At 47.9% G+C, this 20,553-nt stretch overlaps 1 protein-coding gene across 4 annotated transcripts in view; it reads left to right on the top strand.

Annotated features, from left to right (window-relative positions):
- Positions 1–20,553, top strand: part of Lgr1 (Leucine-rich repeat-containing G protein-coupled receptor 1) — a 211,619-nt gene that overhangs the window by 190,628 nt on the left and 438 nt on the right. For 3 of the 4 annotated variants that reach the window (XM_089579513.1, XM_089579515.1, XM_089579516.1), the window contains 5 exons: positions 1,939–2,142; positions 3,997–4,193; positions 5,955–6,067; positions 14,290–14,599; positions 16,842–20,553. The exon at positions 16,842–20,553 is cut by the window's right edge. In XM_089579513.1, coding sequence (XP_089435639.1) covers positions 1,939–2,142; positions 3,997–4,193; positions 5,955–6,067; positions 14,290–14,599; positions 16,842–17,701 — 1,684 coding nt within the window. In that variant the 3' untranslated portion in view covers positions 17,702–20,553. The remainder of the gene's footprint in view (positions 1–1,938; positions 2,143–3,996; positions 4,194–5,954; positions 6,068–14,289; positions 14,600–16,841) is intronic. The other variant, XM_089579514.1, reaches the window with a different exon arrangement.

Raw genomic sequence — 20,553 nt, 5'->3', positions numbered from 1 at the left:
ACTTTAATGAGACGTTATTCGTAAAAATGAGTTCAGCGGTTGGCGTCAATCAACAATTATTCAGCGGACTTGCTCAAGTGTTATGAATCGTTCAGCCTCAAACAACGCTAACCACTGCTGGGCCATCATAATATATAGATCACTTCTATTCCACTTCTGTTCGTTTTCGTTCTTCGTCACTGGATGACGCACTGGCACGCACCGAGATCCGAGAATGGTGAAAAAAAGCTTAAGCTAAATGCCCATAAGCTAGAGGGCACTTAAACACTTAGCGCTTAATGTTGCTAGGGCCGTAAAACAGAGTCATTAATGCATTTGTACGTTTGAATTAAGTTTTAGTATGTTAAATACTGCCACTTAATGCTCCATTGCTCTGGACGCAGCTACCAGATGACGGTTGAGAAATGCAGGACTTTCAAAAAAAAAAAACGCCAGGACCGTAGAACGAGAGAAATCATTGAGAGCCGCAAAATTACCACACGGGGGGAACTAAGAGTCCACATGCCGCCCATTGTCTTACCGGAGAAGGAACTTGTGTACTTAGCTTAACCACCAAGAAGCAAATAGCACTGTTTTCTTCTGTCTTGTTCGCACACTTGTACCTTTTTTTCCTTTCGTTGCGCGCCTTACTCTGTATATACTGAGAGTTTCAAATTATTCGACGCATTCTTGGAAACAGTGAAATATACTTCGGTGCCGTCTACGCAGGTGTGCTATGCAGCAAGGCAGACGTTATTTACGTGATAAATTACAGAAGAGACAATAAATTAACTAAAATTATCTAATCAAATTTCTGTTTTTGGCTTTAGGGCACGACATTATATTGCGAAATTGATGGCCGTAAACCCCGAAGGCGAGCTCAGTTTTTAAAATGTTGAAATCGGCATTGTGGTTGGAGATTTCGAATTTGAAAAACGTGATTTTGAAAACTCGTTGATTGGCTTTGCCATGTTGGTAAATGATCTAATGGCGTCGCTCGAATATCTAAGGCATGAAATACTTATGCAGTCCAGGTGTTTTATGATGCGAATGGCGTTGCCGTTGCTTCCGTGACCACGCGACGTGCAGCGATGCCATTTGATAAACGTGCAACTTGAGAAAGCCAACTTCAGGAACGTTCGAAGGTGTCTTTTTCACGTTCGATATCTCTGACCATGTTGCCAATTGAAAAATTAGAAAAGTGAGCTTATTTGTGATGATGTTTACGGCATCCAATTTGTCATTATGTTATATTGCCCTAAAAGTAATGATTAGTCAACCTCAACTTTATTGTTTGCATTCTACACGTAAGATAATATCCGCCTGGCCTTAAAATCCACCTGCGCAGACCACACGGGCGTATCGTTTACTGCTTTGAAAAGAAAAATCTGTATCGAATAACTTGAAGCGCCCGGTATAAGTGATTCCCAAGATCAAACGCAGCTGAAAGTCACCGCCACGTTAGTCCATTTAGGTGCCCGTCCTTGTCATTTACGCTGCTTCGTTACTGCGGAGAGAAAAAAACCCAAGAAGCCCGCATTTCTGAGTCAGTCGAAATAGCAGCAGCGGCGATTGACAACGCCGCATGTTTACAATACAGGGCCGAATAAGCAAACGAAGCGAACGTTGTAGTGGTCACGTCGCTTCACTTACCTTTTTTGCTAGAAATGTGCAACGTCAATCACATCAGCCGACACAGAAGAATGTCCGCGCTTTTCTGAAAACTTAATGCGAAAATACTCGCAACGCAGAGAATATACCGATAAAATGATATCCGCATGCTTGGCAGAGCAAATGCTGTTTCGTCGAAACGCCGAGCGGTATACTCCATCTAAGACGAGCTCCCGGAAGACAAAGCGAAACATCAGCAAAAACAGTAAGAGTGAGCCGCTATGTGTACACAGCTCATAAACAGAACGTTTTTCTCGCTTCATTTATTTTTCTCCCTAATCCTTGCAGAGACCTTTCGGAAACCAGTCTCACCAAGCTTCCCACGCGTGGACTGGAGTCCCTGGAAGTGCTCGAGCTCCGCGACGCCCCAGCACTTCACGAGTTCCCTTCCGTCTATCACTTCCGGTTCATAAGGGTGGCTCACCTTACTTACCCTTACCACTGCTGCGCCTTCCAGTTCCCGGAAACCCACAACCCGGAAGAGCACAGCAGGCGGGTACTATCCCTGTCTAGAGCACAACGGTTCGAAACGCTTCTCCGGCCTCGCTGGCCGGAACAGTTTTTTGTGTGGCGTCTTCGCGGAGCACTTCCGACGCCCCCAAGCGGTGGCAAACATTTCACACGTGCAGGGACATCACCCTTTCCTCCTTGCTTCCCACTTCCCCTACCTCCCCCCCCCCCCCCCCCCCCCCCCCGCCTTCATCCCGGCGACGAGGTTAGGTTAAGATAGCTGCACACTGTGAACCAGTTACTGTGTATTTCCTTTTTCTCAGTAACCTATCTCCGACGCGTGCGGCGACTGCGAGTGCCATTTGCGTGCGCTAGATTGTATACGACGCAACAACCGCGTGTGACACAGCAGAGACCCGCAGGTTATATAGCTCTGCATTTTCATATGAAGCACTAAGGGGGAAAAATAGAGCTCTGTGCGCATATTTTGCGGCAGTAATCTTTCGTATGAAGATGAGACTGTCAAGGAAGCGAACCTCAGACGCTCCCGCAGTAACTCAGATAAGTTACCCGAATAGCTTAGAGACCTGAATTACAAAGTCTCCCAGTAGCGAATGTTCCCCTTGCATTCACTGAAAATTGTTGTGTATGGTCATTACAAACTTTAGTACGTGCAGCTTACATGCTTGCGTTCAAAAATGCTTACATGTGCGAAATTGTAAGCGCCACATCGACTGGTTTTTTGCTATTTCCCTATGCATTTTCAATTTTCTGCACAAATTGCAGCTCACGAAAGAAAAGGGCAGTTTGCAGTGTAGTTAAAAGATGTACTGACTGTACCATATCACAGCATGTGTACACTCCATAGTATGGTGTGCGGGTCTCTTCAAAGAGCAGCCAAGAACAGAAAATATACTGTCGTTGAACTGTTTGCACGCAGCATAACATTTCTTTACAGAGAGCATTCTCGGTGAGCAAATAGTTTCAGCTGGTTCGGTCTTTTGCTTAATCTACATTTTCTATTATTCCGTCTCGTTTACCCCCTCGAGATTCTTTGAAGACACCGGTACAAAGAACTTGTAATCCTAATACAAAAATGCAGGAACATTGCTAATCACTTGTCGAAGCGTACTGCCAGCCTCCTTTCCATACTTGCCGCGCACGCTGTTGACAAAGCGCCACGCAAAAAAAAAAAAACAAGAGTGCTATTTGGCCGTAAGCTAGCCGGAATTTTGGCACTTTGCGTTCTGTTTTAATCATGTCCGCAGTTTGTCTTTTTTTTTTCTCCCCGAAATTCGCCACGAGCCTACTTATAACCCAAGTTACCATTATCGGCGCCGCGCCTTCTCCTAACCGTTTTCTCACTCCGGATTTTTTTTTTTTGGTCGTGCAGTACCTACTCTTTTCTTGAGCTAAATGAGCCAAAAGGTGCTCGTCTTATTGTTAAGTAAACGGCTCATAGCTCATTCTGGGGGATCGCAGCGGCCAGGAGAGTAAAACACTCCGAGCACCTGCGTGAAATACCAGTGCGCGAATTTCAGAGAGCCGAACTCCAAAAGTACCGGTTTGCAGGAATCAGGGACTAAGATCCGCAAAACGTTTCTTGCGCAAATGCATTTCGGAGCTCGCCAACGCTTTCTTGATGTGCTACCAACCCCTACCAACCCCGCGGCCAGCGCTGGTAACCTGTAAATTTCTAGCGAATCTGGCTCCCGGTGGACTATGAGAAGCCAGACCAGTGTTTTAACACATTATTATTGAGTGAGTAAAGTGTGCTAGAGCGCCCCTCAAGCTTCGCGACGTAAAATTTCGCTGGTAATAGCCTTTTTCCTTCATTTCATCTCGAGTCCAGCTATTGGGCGGAGCAGCAGGTGACTCTCGGTGGTCGATGTTCAGGTTCCAGGAGCACTGCGACTCCAAGGACAGGGCCTCGATGAGTCGGCGCCAGAAGAGGCCTCCTGCGATCGGCGAGGAACATGAATTTCAACAGCGCGAGCGTTTCTTCGTGGCTCAGCTGAGCAAAGGGCAGACCTCAACGCAGCCAACGAGGAGGTTCGTTCGACACGTGTTCAGCGAATTCGGCACAATTCACGGTGAGCTGTACGGTATACTATGGACTAATAATAGGCAAAGAATACTGGTGACATAAAAGAAAGCGACGCTGACAACACCCGATTCCCGTCGGCAACTCAGAAATGATGGGAGAGAGCCAACGGGGATAAGAGGGTTTTCACTTCAATATGGCGACGCGAGCGTGAGTAATATAGTAGAACGCAAATAAACAACGGTCGGCGGGGGGGGTCGATTGTAATGCGAAGGAAATATGTTGGTAAGGAGGCAACGCCATGCAAGCCTCAAGCCTTAGTAAACGGACAAGGTTCTTCTGCTATATTACAGAGGGTTGTGCACGGATTACCTTAGGCGATGATTATGGAATATTTTTCCGATTAAATATTGATTTTATCAGCTATCTCATGATTCGCAACTAAGTTCGTTCTAGACTCAAAGCTGCTCTTAAGTTTAGCTAGTTCCGTCGCCACCAGTCAATATTTCACTAACCTCTACAAACTACGAAAGCCGAGAATCCTCTTTCTTGGGCAAGCAACATTCTAATCAAACTTTAGATTACAAATCGCGAAATAAGCAAGAATGTCATATAAACTGTTGTCATAACTAAGTTCCAAGCGCTTCAAGCAGTAGAGAAGGAAATTAAATACTTATCGGAGAGTCGCGCAACTTGAAAGTCCCCTTCCGGGACCTCTTTTAGAATCAAGGGAACGTGTAGGAGTGCGCAGAAAGGGAGGTGTGCTTGCGTAGGGCTTAGGACAAACTGTAAACAGTTTAAGACCTTTGCAAAAAGTAACATTTTTTGCTGAGCATGAAGTAGAGCAGCGCACATTCTGTGCTGCGTGTTTTCTCGTGTCCTCGTTGCTTCGCGCTGGATTAATCGGTTGATAGCAATGAACCAACTAGCCCGGACCAAAATCCCGATACAGGAAGTCAAACACGCAAAGGGATAAACAGTGCGGCTACGGAAGCTCTTCGAAGCGCCTTCCACCATGGGCGCCATCTCTTACCGACTTTTCCACACCGTGGACGCCCCTGTCTACTCAAAATTCGCTGCAGGTGCTATACGTAATCCTCTCTCAAAGAGTTTCAATCGCGCGCGTCTGCCCGCTTGTCTGCCTCCACGCACCAGCTGGGCACTTTTCGGCGTTTCAGCTTTTAGGCGGGGCTCCACTGCCAAGTGAACCTCACGCAGCATACTTCCGCCTTTTATTAAATCTTTCGCGTTCTATTCTTATTCTAAAGCCCTGTTCAAAAGCTCGAGCTTAGGACTTATCTACACATTCTTCGTTTTTTCATTTCCCCCTTCTTTCGGGAACTACTCCTCTTCCCTCATTTTGCAGCCATTAGCTTTTTTTTTTATAAACATCTTCCAACACCCTCAACGTTCCCGCAAGCTCACAATCATATATAATCTAGCAGTTGTCAAGAAAATTTGGGCAGGGTCCTTCGGAGAATGGCCAATATCTACCCTCCTCCCTCCCTCTGAGCACATGAACTTTTTCTCGTTTGGGCTCTCACATGTGGGCTCCCCTAACGCAAATTACGCATGGAAGGCATGACCGTCCAAAGAAGGAACGCTACTCGTCGTGCGTTCCTTTTTTGTACGTCTTCTTGTTTTTTTTAGCGATAGTGTATGCTAGTGTAAAAGGTAATTTTTCCAAACGATATGGACACAGCGTTAAGAAACAAAAATGCGAGTGCCTCTCACTTGTTCTATGTGTACGCAGCAACACGGCTTGTTATGCACCTGTGTTTACGGGATATCATGTTTGCGATCCCCAAAGCGCGTACCGTACTTGCAGAGGCTCCCAAATCTCGGATACCGAACGTGTCGTCCAGTCCGTGGAACATGGAGGGAACCTTCCATCCTGAAGTGACGCCGCAAGAAAAGCAATGGGTACGCTTGCTGAATTCTGCTTTCCTGCATGACATTATGTTCTTCAAATGGGCATCTACACGCGGTCGCGAAAATCAAAAAAAAATTTTAGCCTTGTGAAAAGAACTAGCCCAAGGGATTTTTTTTTTGTTTTTTGCCGAATTACATGGCGTAATTTGTCCGACTATGGATGAATATTATAAGAGGTGCAGACGCCCCTAGGTGAATGTAACCACAATGCGTTATTAGCATACTATCTATTAAGCTATACAAACTATCAGACGAGCCATTTATTCATAACATCGGCGCAAATTTCATTTTTCTTTTTTTATCACTTCATAATGCACTCAGCAGGTACAAGTAAAGCATTGCTGCTTAAAAACAACCAATCGCGTTACGCGAATGAATGTGAACTGCTTCTTAACATTTGTTATTACATAAAATAGCCATATTTCTAACAAATTATTTAAGGTTGAGGTAGTAAATAAAAGCACAGAGCGTTCAGAGACACGAAGCGTTTCCGATAGTTTCGAGCAAGGCCTCGCGCGGCTGCCTTTCGAGAAAAGACGCAAATCCGGGATAGTCACTTCAATTGCCATTCGCTTTAAAAGATCTTTTAGGGCGTTAGGTTTATTGGTTAGATCGGCGGCAAACCATGAAGCATGCTTAGCTCTCCAAAATGCCGTTTTATGGCCTATTCCAATCGTCGATCCGGAGCACGTTTTCTAGCTCCGCGAAACGGAAAGCGCACTTCAATGGCCGATTTGGATTCAAATCCTCAGTTCTTATTGGCCAAGATAGATATTCTACTGCTTCTCGGATTCAGGGCTCTGGTAAGGATCGCCGATCGGATTAACGGGTTACCAGTCAAAACCGGACGTTCTATTACAGGAAGAGAGATCTAGCACTGAATACAAATAAATAACAACTGGCTAATCACACGCATGCTCGTTTATCAAGCATGGGTGACGCGGAAGTTGCCGCGCGCGGGCGACGTTGTGATTACTGAAGAACCTCGCTTGCTCGCTAGCTAGCTGGCGTGAAGTCAGTGGTTCTAGAGTTGCGGCCTTGCCTTGCAGCAAGTGGAAGAAGCGCTTATTCTGGTGGCGGGTAGGCGGGGAGGGGGGATATTAATCTGGGCTTTACAGTGGACTTCGTACGGCCCTTATTCTTTCATTTATTTTTGCCAAAAAATATGATTGCGCGTGAAAGAGCGCTTCAACGTGTACGATAACAGTGGTCTGAAATGGGGCACTGAATGATCACAGTGGCAGTTATCTCTAGCACAGAGCACATAGCAGGGCATGCTGGCTTGCATTCATGAATAAGCCAGTTTTAAACCGCTGATACTGCAGAGCCGTCGTGAACGCGGAAGCGCCATGTTTCTACACTTCGCGGGCTATGTATATTGTCGATATAAATGGGTACTCAAGCCTGGCTAGTTTTCGAATACTCCCTATAATAACTGCGTAACTGGCACAGTGACTCTAAAAATAGTTTATTGCAAGTCAGTTTTTAGTTTTATTGAGGGCATTGGCATCATTCGTTTAATTAAACTACGTATTCAATAACAGACCGTATTTAAGCCAATATAACTTAAACACCTGTTTCAAGCCTTCCTGTCAATAACTGTAACTCAATATCACCTCGTAGAGAGGGGGCAGATAGATGGGTTTCTTGCAAACAAAAACTGAACAAGGGAGGGGAAAGACTCGGGGAGCTTGCCAGCGTTTCGGCAAGAGGACTTGTCTTCGTCTGGGCAAAGCGTTCATCATTGCCGGAGTTTAAATAGAGTCATCACTGCGAGGAGGAATGTCTTGAGAGCTCGTAAGGTATTATTTGATGCTCGGTCAAAAAAAAAAAAGCAACGCTGCTGGCTGATATGTCTGCCAAATTCAGCAGAGGCTTTGCGGCGCGAACATCGAGGTCTTGGTGTCATACTTAGTTGGGCATATTTAATGACAACTTCGACGACAGATACATTAAAGGTTATGTGCTCTTCAAGGTGGTATGAAAATTCAGCCAGATATTGTCAAGAATTGATTTAATTTATGCAGCTTTTTCACATGCTCCCAAGCCCACACGTAATAAAATAAGGAAGCGTAGCTTATTAGTGGCATTTCACGTTGAATAGAGGGTCTAGAATCAGAATTCGTGTGTTCCTGTGTTCCTGTTCCAGTAACACAGTTGCTGGGCTTTCGCAACTTTTTTTTAATTGTGTTTCTTAAGAATGACAAACATCCGGCCGGCTAGTAGAATCAAAAGACCGCAGGTTTGGGACCGATTTGGCTCAAGCACGATTCCTTCTCACTTTTTTATATTGTGCATGCAGAGTGCACAATATTCTCGACGCCTTTTTCTCTAGACGCAGTCGTCGTAGGCAATTGACCCCGTACTGAAATCCACACACTGCTTTCAAAGTCTTCAGAAATTGCTGAGGCTGCTGGGTAAAAATTATTTCATGCTTTTAAAAGCACGGTGCAAAGCCGCAAAGCATGGCTATGTAATGGCTGACAGTTTTCAGTATCACCGATTACAGCGGATGGACAATTAAAACGCCGAGAGAAGTTTGGTTTGCGCAAACGTTCGCCTCCAGATTTCACCACTCTAAAATAGCACCTGAAATACCCTCTCTCGTCGTCGAGAATAGATGTAAGCATGAAATGAAGCACTTTCTAGGACGGCTCATAGATGGTAATATCTCATAACTTGGTCACAATTTCTGTCTTCTTCCCCCGCCTTCGCACGCTTGTGTTCTAGCTAAGCAGCGGGCATGTTCTCTCCGGTTGCTTTTGGGGCTTGAGCAGCCTCCAGCATTAACCGGTTTTCTCAGCTCAACAGCGCCAAGAGCATGCTGAGCTTCCTCCATCGCTTTTGGTGGTTTCGTTTTGTCAGTGCTGGACACCGCGCTCGGCGTTTCTCGCTGCCGTCGCTGCACGGTGCGCTATAGATTTGCGGCACTGAACGAACGAATGAACGATAGGTGATTTCAAACACAGGGCGCGTGAAGCCTACCAGTTAGAACCAGAACCAGTGGCGTAACCAGAAATATTCTACGGGGGGTGTCAAACGCCGCCGGTAAAAATAAAAATAAAGAGAAAGAGAGCCTGCGCCCAAACAATATCTTAGATTTTTTTTTGCTTAATAAACAGGAAGGGCTTGTGGTTTCGTTTACTGTAATATGTACAGAAAAATGCGAGCTCACGCAGGACGCCGAGGACTTGATTCGTATAAAAACATTTATTTTCTCACAAAAAAAAACAGCCGTAAGAAAAATCGCGGCTATTTAGAATACTTTCACATAATCTACAAGGACACAGAAGCTTCTGCTCTACAACAAAGTCGGCAACTGCGAACGAATGGCATTTGTCAAAACTTCAACCCCATGCATGTGAGCCTGCACCCGTGCAGAGGCGCTTTAAAAAAAAACACTTTTTTATTTTCCCGATAGTTTAGGGTCATTTGAGGACAATACAAAGCATGAAAAAGTAGGCTGACATGGAAAGGTGTGTTTAATTGCGTGTACTGTGCCTACAATTAAAAGGAGTGCCATACGCCGTGCGATGGTGCAGAAGAGTGACTCTTTTTTGCAATAACTTCCTCTTCCTATCATAAGAGCCCCAACAACGTTCGTCAATCTTTTAGAGAATAAACTGACACTCTTCTTATTTTCGTTTTTACCTTTTATTACTTCGATGCGGTGTGTAAATAGCATGGGCGAGTAAAAGGCCGAAAGGAGGGGAGAGGCGGATGCAGCGCTCAGAAAAGTTCGGTGGGTGTTCTGACACCGAAACACGCCCCCTGGCTACGACCCTGGCTAGAACACGCCTCGCGAGAGGCTGCCCCGATGGCCGAGTTGTCTCAGACATCGGGAAACCAAGATGCTCTGTTTGCGCCGCCCCTGATTTGAATCCAGCTCGATGCTGCATTAAGGTGAAGTGTGTGTGTGTGCGTGTGCGTGTGCGTGTGCGTGTGTGTGTCTTGGATACCATTCGTACGAAGTTTCGCAATGTTTCGGATAAGTTCGGCTTGATGCTCGCCTTCAAGTTCGGCTTAAGGTTGACCGCTGTTTCCGTACGATGTTCGCCACAAATGCGAACCCGCGAGCCGCGGAAGGCGTGGCTTTTTGTTCTATCAGCGCCACTCGGCGACGTGAGCGCAAGTCGTGAGCATGTGGTGTGGGTATGCGATACCTAGCTAATATTTAAGCGATGCCTAATATTTCACAGCAGTTTATGTACCGCTTTTTCGCCGGTGGGAGCGCTAGACGCCCGTCGTTGCACTCTCGCCGCTGGCTTGCTCACTTCCGGTTCCGGTTCCGCGCGCTTCTGCGCTGCCAGTTAGCTGCCTGCGCTGCGCGCTTCGGTAGCCAGCGCGTGTTGCATTCTATCCTGAGATTTGCTGCTTGAGTGTGTCCGTGTGCATGGTACTACGCGGTGCACGGGAACTCGCTTTACACCGTTCGATGCAGAGCCGGAGCTTTCAGTTATGGCAATCATTAGACAATACTGTGCAGAGGTACCGGGCGAAACGAAAAAAGAAACGCAGGCTCGAATGAGATAGCAGACGTTGCTGACTGCAGAGCTCCCAGGTGCCAGGCGTCGCGTGCACGGACTCCGATAAGCAAAGAAAGAAGAGAAAGACGAGGCTGTTGCATCATGCTCCATGAATTTGTTTTCCAACTTTATTTGCAGAAGAAAAAAAAAAGAAAGGGATAGAGGGGGAAGGGAGGCGCTTAGTACGGTTTCACAGCAAAGAACTGCTAGCAGAGGTTGCGGGAGGGGGGCACTCGCACCTCCATTTCACTTGAATACTTTAATGCGGCCTCGCAAGGCGATGACCATGGACAACCCGCAACTCACGGTGCAGGGGTCTGATGCACGAGGCAAGTGTTTGTTGCGTTGATGCGACAGTATCATAAAAAAGCAGGCTGCACCTTTTCATAAGGTGTCAAAAGATAAAAATCTCGAACCTCAGTTTACAAGCAACCGTGGGCAGAAATAACGCCGTGCCGCTGCTTTCTATCGGCTCGAATTACACCCGATGATGGCCGTTTCTGCAAATGAAATAGTGAAAACGCCTAGCCATGTATACGAATGGACGTAGGCCGCAACCTTTGGAGGAGCCCCACTCGGGCAGCGTGTAATGTAGCACGGCGGTGCTTTCTTACAACTGCTGCTCTTGGCATCCTTTCGTCCGAATCTGAAAACAAAAAAGCGCCTTCTGGCGAAGACTTCAAAACGCTTTCGCGTGACTGCGTGGACGCCGCGGAGGTCTTATTGCTGCTGTTAGTGCTTCTGATAATCTTTAATGTGCCGTCGTTTCCGATTCTGCGCACAGGTTTAAAACAAAATAAGCCAGAACAAGGAACAACGTGCAAGGCCTAGCCTGAATTCGATCGCGGCAAGCAGTCGAAGATGGAAACAGAAGGAGAAAATAAATTTTAGCAAAGAGGTGGCGAACCTGCTTTTGAGTCCTGTTTCATGAGTAACCGTTACACTTTATCTTTCTTTCCTTTCTTTCCTTTCCTCGACGCACAAGAGATGTATAAAAGATTTCAAATTCGGGCACGCACAAGGTTTCTCGGTGAAGCCATTGAGGTTTACACGGTTTAGTTTTCTAAACTCTTACTTGGACGTCATGTCCCGGAACACATTTCTATGCGTTGGTGAACTAACAACAGTTACAACCCTTTCCTGGTTCCCGAGGGTGTTCAAAAGCCCGAAATACGTCCTGTCTGTTGAAGACGTAGTAGTGTGAGTCTCTGTCCCCTTAGAGAGTGGAGTCTGCGTGGTGAAACGGTGGGTCTGCTAGATGAGACTACGCTAGAGTTATTACGCACAAGGAGTTATTACGCTAAGTTATTACGCTAAGTATTACGCACAACAATTTGCCCCGCAAGGTAAATGTGTACTCCCGTCCTTGTCACAATGTCATGTGCAGCATCAATTGGTGCTATATGCAAAAATTACAAATTGGATATGACTCTACTCCTACATGAAAATGAGTATACAGGGCAGCGTTTCTAATGATTCTAAAGACTCTGACATAATCACGAGAGACCTTACCGTTGATTGTGCGGATGGGGGATGAAGGGCAGACAGGGGCTAGTTAGGGCTGTGACAAGATTGGCAAACAGCAGAGAAAACGCACAGTATATCATCACTTGTGGTGTGCATTTCTTGTCCGCGGTCTGCCGTATTTTTCTGCGCTGTATCCAGTCATGTCACACCACCAACTAGCCCCTGTACAGTAAACACTGTACACCCCCCCCCCCTTCCCCCTGACTCCACCAGCCTAAATGTAGAGACCGGTTCCCAACTAGCTGCCTTCCTTTTTTCGCAGAGGGGTTCAAAGAACAGAAAAATATGGCACCGGACTTGCAAGCAACGATATCCCAATTTCTTCGACGTCCTTCAATGAATTTTTTTTCGACTAGCACGTTTTCGGTAATTCTGCTTTTTCTGTTTTGTTTTTTTGGTTGATAGCCACATTCTTTGCTTCAGTGTCTACCCGCTCCCACTTAATATTTCTATAGGCAGCCGCTAAATAAAAGCTGTGGATGAGCGGCAATGAAACCTACTCATATAGGAAAAAAGCAAAAGAGAATAACAAATCCTTCAGACTCATGTGCCCAAAAAGAAAATTGTAATGATGAGATTATTCTCGTGGCCAAACCGCCACTTATATTAAATACATTAACGCACGACAGCTGGCTGAGCAGAAAGTTTGGAGAATTAATACAATGAAGTGAGGCGGTGACCGTAACATATACGGAACTGTTCTATCTGCGCTATTCTATATTCGTTGCGTTATTTTGACAAAAGTGCCCATTATGTGCCCTTTTTTATAACCGTTTGCTTTCTTTTTCCTTTCGCGCCAGTGTCCTTTTTCATAAATCATGCTCCAGCTAGCCGCTCATAATGACATTGTATTTCTCCGTCGAGCCGCCAGCGTTCCGATATGCCGTTCAAAATGGGAGAAAAAAAAAGCGCTGAATGTGATGAAGTTAGCGATTAGTGATCCTTCAAAATGTTTTGCGCTCTTAATTTGCTCGCGTTAAACGTACGGTCCTTCGTTTACGTGTTTTATCCGAGCAGCCGGTTCTAACAAGGACTGGATTTACCCTGGCGGGCGCCCGGAGTCCGCCATCGTCGGGGACTACACAGCAGCGAGTCGCCTCCACCATTGCGTTTTCTAAATATTGTTTCGAACCACACTGCAATGTCACCAGTTACAAAAAAAAAACAGCAACAAACGACCGCAACAAAATAAAAACAATGTGCAGGATGAGGGAGGCCGGCGAAAGCACTTAGGCTTGAGGAAGCGGAGAACCGTCTTCGATGGGATATGCGCCGAACAGTGGCGAAGCCGACTGTCTACGCGTCCGACTCGGCCGGTCGTTCGAACGATCTTGCGCGATAGCGAGCGACCGCTTTTACTGCCTCGATGCCGTCGCGCGAGGTATTGTGCTCAGAAGAATAAGCTTGCTCACTCAGAAACATGCAATAACAAAGAACAGGACCAGAGACAAAAACCGACAAAACAAGAAATTGCCTGAACCACTTCCTGGCGCCAGCATCTTCCCCTTGTCGCTACGAGAAACAAGAAAAGGGGGGGAGAAACAGAAGAAAAAATCAAACAGAAACCGGCACAGGCGTTCAGCGAAAATGGTTTTTAGCGGTACACGTATTTGGCTGATCGTTAAAGAAACCCGAAGCATGTTTTGGGTGCAAAATCTCTTCGATATGATAAAGCGGCGATTGCGAGAATGGCAAGAATTTTTTTCGTCGAAGCATATTGTCCGCAGCGGTGGTTCAGTGGCTTTGGCCTCCAGCTGCTGATCCCAAGGTCGCAAGTTCGATCCCAGCTGAGGCGGCCGCATTTTGACAGAGGCACGATGCAAAAACGCCGGCGAGCTGTGCGTTGCCTACGCACGTCAAAGAACCGCAGGTGGTCTAAATTAATCCGGGGCCCATATGTCGCTTCTGGATGTTAAACCCCACGATTTCCAATTCTTCAGAGCATTTCGCATTAGCGGAGTTATCAGGGATCAAAGATTGCCGCACAGCGCTGTAGGGCTTTTCCCTCTCCTCTCATTCCAAAAGCGCAGGGACGTACACCCGCCTACTGCGGCACTGCGCGACGCTGTTCCACCTATGCCACGTGAAAATGCTGTCGGTCCTATTTGTTTCTCTCTTTTTCTTTTTTGGACGGGACACCACTTACTGTTCGTGGCGCAGGTGACGTGCGGCAAGCTGGCCAGCCGCCGGGTGCAGTGCCTGCCGGCGCCGGACGCGTTCAACCCGTGCGAAGACGTGATGGGCACGGTGGTGCTTCGCGTGGCCGTCTGGTTCGTGGTGGTGGCCGCGGTGGCCGGCAATCTGGCCGTGCTCCTGGTGCTGCTCAGCGGCCGCCTGAGCGTCTCCAAGTTCCTCATGTGCAACCTGGCATTCGCCGACCTCTGCATGGGCGCCTACCTGCTGCTCATCGCCGCCGAGGACCTGCACACGCGCGGCCGATACTTCAGCCACGCTATCCTCTGGCAGCACGGTACGCCCCTCTCTGTGCGAGATGCGTTGCACCATAGAGCAGCCTAGGTTGCTCAAGCTTCCGCCGCGGTGCACTCCATAACATCCTTGCAACTTGCCACGGGCCAGTTTTGGGGAAATGTGATCATGCGGCTCGTCTGCGTAGCCTCATTCTTGTGTATAAAGCACTCAAGCAATGCGGTGCTAGCAGCCAATAAAAAGCGAAAATAAACAGAAGCTGAGGACATCCAGGTTAATTGATTGTGCCCACCTTGGCTTGTAGGTCTATACGCGTCTAATATTTTCCCTTAAATCTAGCAGCTATGGCAGGGTGCTGCTTTGCTCGAAGAACAATGCGACGCATACTGCGCTTCTTTTCGCATCACAACAGAATAGCGCCTCGAGGCATAGCATTTCATGCTGGCTACTTCTTGTCCCGGCAGCAAAGACAGGAATAGTTAGTATCTTTTGCCAGTAAAACGATATATATTTAGCGCATATAAATTACACAGCTTTATGCTTCCCAGGCAGTGATTTCCCTACATACACCCTTGGTTTTCTGAAGGCACCCCTTAATTCGTAACGATTTTTTTTTCTCACACGACAGAGAATTTTGCTTAATAGCACTGAAAGGGCCTTTACGCGAAGGCACACATCGCACATAGCTGACTTCTGGTGAAAGAAACTATGACTTCCACACGAACTTCCACACGTTTTACACCGTTTTCCACGTCTGTGTTACGCGAGTGGTGTTGTACAACCAATTTTATTTTTTTGCTAGCAGTCTTAATTTTATGTAGTCCTTGTTGTTTAGTTTTGTCTGTTCATAAATACGATTCCAGTCCTTCAAATTAAGCAATTGTTCGCATATTTGTCGTGAGTGTTGGAGTCAGAAACTTTGCTAGTCCTATACGACACACCAATGACACTAAAAAAAAAAAATGCTACCGCTACCTAGCAACCCCCCTCACCCTATCGGCAATCCCCTTTAACGCATTTTAGTGCGCGGACCGCACGACGAAGTTTCATGTGCTCGCTACGACTGCCCACGGTCCGTTTCAATGTCATCAAGGAACCCATTTGGATTCTAACGCATCAGTTCCATCTTTTTTTTTACTTATTTAGCAGATTTAATATTTCTTTTTCTTCTGTTACGAAACATCACGGCGCCCTTCAAAGCAAGTGCAGCCCGTTTGGCACTTTTACCAATGTTAGTAGTTCCAGCAATGTTTCTTGAGTTCACAGACGACGAACGCTGCTACGCGCTTTGGCTTCCCGTTCTCTCACTGAGTATCACCGAGCCCTCATGATACAAAGCAGGGAATTCATTTCTCCCGATTCTGAGATTTCTCCCACAGATTTTTAACACCTTTAGGCCTAGAGAAGAACACCCGCCGGTCGGATACATTGCCATGGAAACAACTTGCAGAACGGGCTCTTCGCGGCGTGCCGGTCTAGAGTACGCTCTGGCCAACCTGTCATGACCAGGCTTCGGCGTCGGGAGGTGCGGCTTGACGTGGCATTGTTCTCGACGCCGCCACTAATGAGCCGGCTGCAGCTCTTATCGATAACTGAGGCCGAAATAAGATCCCTGTGGTTGCCGCTTAAAAAGGTCGGGGGAGCTAATAAACACCCCAGATTTCCGTATAAGTAACCGAGTAGCAAACCTTGCGGCGAAAAACGGTTAACAAGTGTCGTAATAACTTTCCTTTCAGTAGTCAAAACAGGATGAAAATCATCTTCACAGACCCAATGCACGCGTTTTCAAAGCCAAGCCTAGAAAAGTAAAAATGTCAGAACGTGCAAGCGCCGTTCGCCGCGGTTAATAAAAAGCAAGATACCAGTACTTTTGTGCTGGTAAGTCAAGCTACCAAGCATCTAGAAAGGCATAAAAGGCCTCGATTGGCTGGTTAAAAAAGTTTGTGGTTAAAAAAACTCATTTTCTGCAAAAGCGGAGGCTTCGCCCTGGGCATGTTAATAGAGGCGTTCTATGTTACAAAAACAGGCTGCAAGTGTGAGTATCGCTTATCCGCAGCGGGATCGCTTTACAGAGGCGAAGCGAATGGCTTCTCTGCGTGTGATGACGTGCTGTTTTTCTCGTCGTGTTCAGCTTTTTAAAGCTTCCGAGAGTGTGTTGCCGGTTTACTAGCCACTATCTCTGTGACTTTCCCTGTACAAGCTTTCAACTGCAAAATGTGTCACCTCCTCGTTTTCTCGTGAACCGTTTAAAAAATGACAATGCCGTCGGTCCTCCAATCGCGCAGGCGCCGGCTGCAAGGTGGCCGGCTTCCTGACCGTGTTCGCGTCCGAGCTCTCGATCTACACGCTGACGGTGATCACGCTCGAGCGCTGGTACGCCATCACGTACGCCGTGCACCTGAACCGGAGGCTGCGGCTGCGCACCGCCGCCCGTATCATGGCCTGCGGCTGGCTGTACGCGCTGTTGGCCGCCTCCCTGCCGCTGCTCGGCATAAGCAGCTACAGCAAGACGTCCATCTGCCTTCCCATGGAGAACAGCACCGTCGCCGACCTCCTCTACTTGCTCACCCTGCTGTCCGTGAACGGGCTGGCCTTCATGCTCATATGCGCCTGCTACGCCAAGATGTACCTGGCCATCTCGGGCCAGCGGCCGCGCTCTCACTGCGGCAACAAGGACACGTCGGTGGCCAAGCGCATGGCCATGCTCGTGTTCACCGACTTCGCCTGCTGGGCCCCCATCGCTTTCTTCGGGCTGACGGCCGTGGCCGGCTACCCGCTGATCGATGTGCCCAAGTCCAAGATCCTGTTGGTGTTCTTCTATCCCCTCAACTCGTGCGCCAACCCGTTCCTGTACGCAATCCTGACCAAGCAGTACCGGCGCGACCTGGCCGCACTGTTGTCCACGCGGAGCGTCTGCACGCGCCGCATGCTCAAGTACACCTCGTCGTGGCACACGACGCCCACCAACCGGCTGCTGCGCAACAAGGACAACAGCAGCACGTCACGCCAGACCACCGAGCTGTCGAACCGGACTCAGAAGGGCTCGCCGCACCCCATCAAGAACAACTTCACCAAGCTGGGGTTGCACGAGGAGTTCCTGAGACGCCAGAGCCTGCTGTGCGAGCACCTGGACACTCCCATCTGACTCCGATCGACCATCGCGAACACACCGCGCCGCCGACAGCCTCGGACCGCCGAACCGATGGCCGGAACTTCTCGGCAAGACGCAGTCTCGTTTCACTGTGAACTCGTTGTTCGCGATGCCGAACGTCGCGAGCGAAACCATGTGGACCACGCGTGCACGAGCCTCTCTGACGGTTTGTCAACTAGAGTCTCAAAGTTCTGATGCTCTTACATCAATTCCCATCTGTTCGGAAGCAATTCACGCGCCAGCCAGACACGACTATACTTTGACTACGCATGTCATCACTCCTAATGTTTTCCAGCTGTGTACTCGCTATAAACATCTGCTGGCACGGAACTGGCAGCTACGCAGGGGGCCAGAAATTCAATGGCCGAATATTCGAAGCGTCTCGCACGCACTAGGGACGGTTCTGGCTTGCCCCCGTTACTCAGGCCGTCGTTACAGCCTGGTGCACGAAGACAAAAAGCGCACGCCGATCACTGACCACTCTGACATGCGGAAGTTTTTATCAATCAGTCCCGAATTTACTGGCGCCATCTCCAGCTTTCACGCCAGTGCCAGCTGAGAGATAATATATACAGGTAGCGCGCCTTTGTTCAGCTCACACCAGTCCTGGAGTAAAATACCGTGTTTCCAAGGAGTAAGGAATATGAATATTTCCAAATATCGTCCTTTTATGTAATAAAGGTACTAATCTAGCTTTCAGCTCCACCGCAGGATGGATCAAAATATGAGAAGCGCAAGCCTGTTCACGTGTTCCTGGGTGTCTTATTGGTCCCTCGCGAGCGCGAACAAAACACAATGGTTGAAGCAGCGTGCACCAGTCGCGAACCAGCTGGTCGTCTTTTGTTTTTTTTTTGTTTTTTTTAGCTCCCTCATATCGTATTCATCGCGCACAGTTCGCATCATCCATGATCTTTCTGTCGCGCAATGAGAGCTTAATGCACTGATGGGTTGTAAAACAGACTACAGAGGAAACAAAAACCGCATTTTCGGCGACGTTACGCTTCTACACGTTCATAAACAAGTCGCAACGGCCATCAAGTCTTTCGCACTGTCATATCCATCAACATAACTGCGCGGGAGAGCCGCCTCTAGTGGAAGCTCTGTGCTACGTTCAATGCTAATGGCACATTTATACGGCTCACTGCGTCTGTTGTACATAGCACTGCTAGCGCAACTGCTCGTTCAACCCTCAAACTAATTCGTTCCAGATGTTCTTTCGTGCGTCGGCTAGAAACAAAAAATATGCCTCTTCGAGCGGTCTTAGAGTGTCTCACCCATCTTTCTAGTCCTGCCCGGGCCTTGTGGTTATTCAAATAAACTTCTCGGCTGCATTCCCGCGGGAGACACTTGACTTACATTTTTTTTTTTTTTCAGAAATAGGAGAAAAGAATTACTCTAGAAATAGATATAGGAGGAAAGGAAAGCTGAGGGAAGCGGAGAAAATTTCCAGAAAATGTGGTGCCTTTCGCGCTGTTGCCGTGTATTTCGCCGCCGCTACGTTCCCAAGGAGTACTGGCAGAAAAATCTTCCCTCGAGCACATCGCGAAAATATACCATTGTGCTACAGCAAATGTAATATATGATAAGACGGTACAGTAAACACTTCAGCGAGAATGGCAAAACCTTGGCATATGCGCCATTGTACACTAGCTATCTTATTCTGAGAGCTTTTGAAAGTGCTAGCTGCCGCCATCTTCACCCTTCAATTCGTTCTGGCGGCCGACTTAGAGGCGCCCGCAGCTACGCGCGTTGAGATTCGGCGTGTTCAGCGACCTATAAGCAGTTCGTGCCAAGGTCGCACGGAAATCGTTCCTCTAGCCAGCGACTTTGCTGTTCGAGTCCAAACCCAGTGCAAATAAAAAAAAACTAATTCAAAACTAATATTTCTCGCTACTTTAGCGCGCGTTTTTTGCGACACTGGCCGTTCACAAATGCCATTTTCTTTTCATATCACATGAGCCGTAATAGACAGGGAGCGGCGCCTTCGTAGATGCGTATCCTTGTCCCCTTCGAGTTCGCACTGAAGGGGTGTGGACGAGGCGCGAAGTGGAGACAAAACGCCGCCCAGCGCCCAGAAGTGGTGGGGCGGGGCGCCTCCTCTACTGCGCTACTGCTGAAGTAGGCACGAAAGAGAGCCTCAAACCACGATGCTGCTCTCGCAGGGGCCAACAACAGCTAAAGCCAGGGTCAGCTAGTGCGCGAAACCGCACACAATTTGTTCCCGCAGTGCCCGCCTCCGCAAAAGTGCCGCGCCAGCAGCGGATGTCGCACACTGCAATATATTATGTTGGCTGGCAGGACACTGAGCAACGGGCTCCCACCCTTGCCTCGTGTGGTCCGGTGGCTTTCGCTCACGACGTTTCCGTTGGGTGTATTACGTCATCTGCGTGTGTGTTGTACTGTATATATCACTGTGACAGAGCACCGTGGGTGATTATGATGATGATGATGATAATGATGATGTAAAGCTACGTAAATATGAGTGGAAACGTCTCGCTTTTTTCTTCGCAGCAGCTGCGATCCGTACAAACAAAAGAAACGGATGAGGCCGGGACAAATTGTAGATGTGTTCATCGAAGTGGGGTCTTTCGGGAAAAGCTCGCTGTGCATGTGCCAACAAAGAAGCTGAGACGCGCTCAGGAATGTCCATGACAGCTTTCGGAAGGAAAAAATACCCAAGATTTGTCTGCAGTATTCCGAGCGCGTATTTCATCCAGGCGTACATAGACGAAAAGAGACACTTCTGAGAGAACACTTTTGCGCTTCAAGGATGAAAACGGCGTGGTCAGACGCTATCGCTGGGCATTCCGTGTCGACAGGATATGATAATGACCGGGGCCGAGTAC

The sequence above is a fragment of the Amblyomma mixtum genome, chromosome 3, assembly GCF_055824585.1.
Source record: "Amblyomma mixtum isolate Tamu chromosome 3, ASM5582458v1, whole genome shotgun sequence".
Taxonomy (NCBI): Eukaryota; Metazoa; Arthropoda; class Arachnida; order Ixodida; family Ixodidae; genus Amblyomma; species Amblyomma mixtum.
The sequence above is the reverse complement of the archived record's forward strand: the minus strand, read 5'-3'. Positions and strand labels throughout refer to the sequence as shown.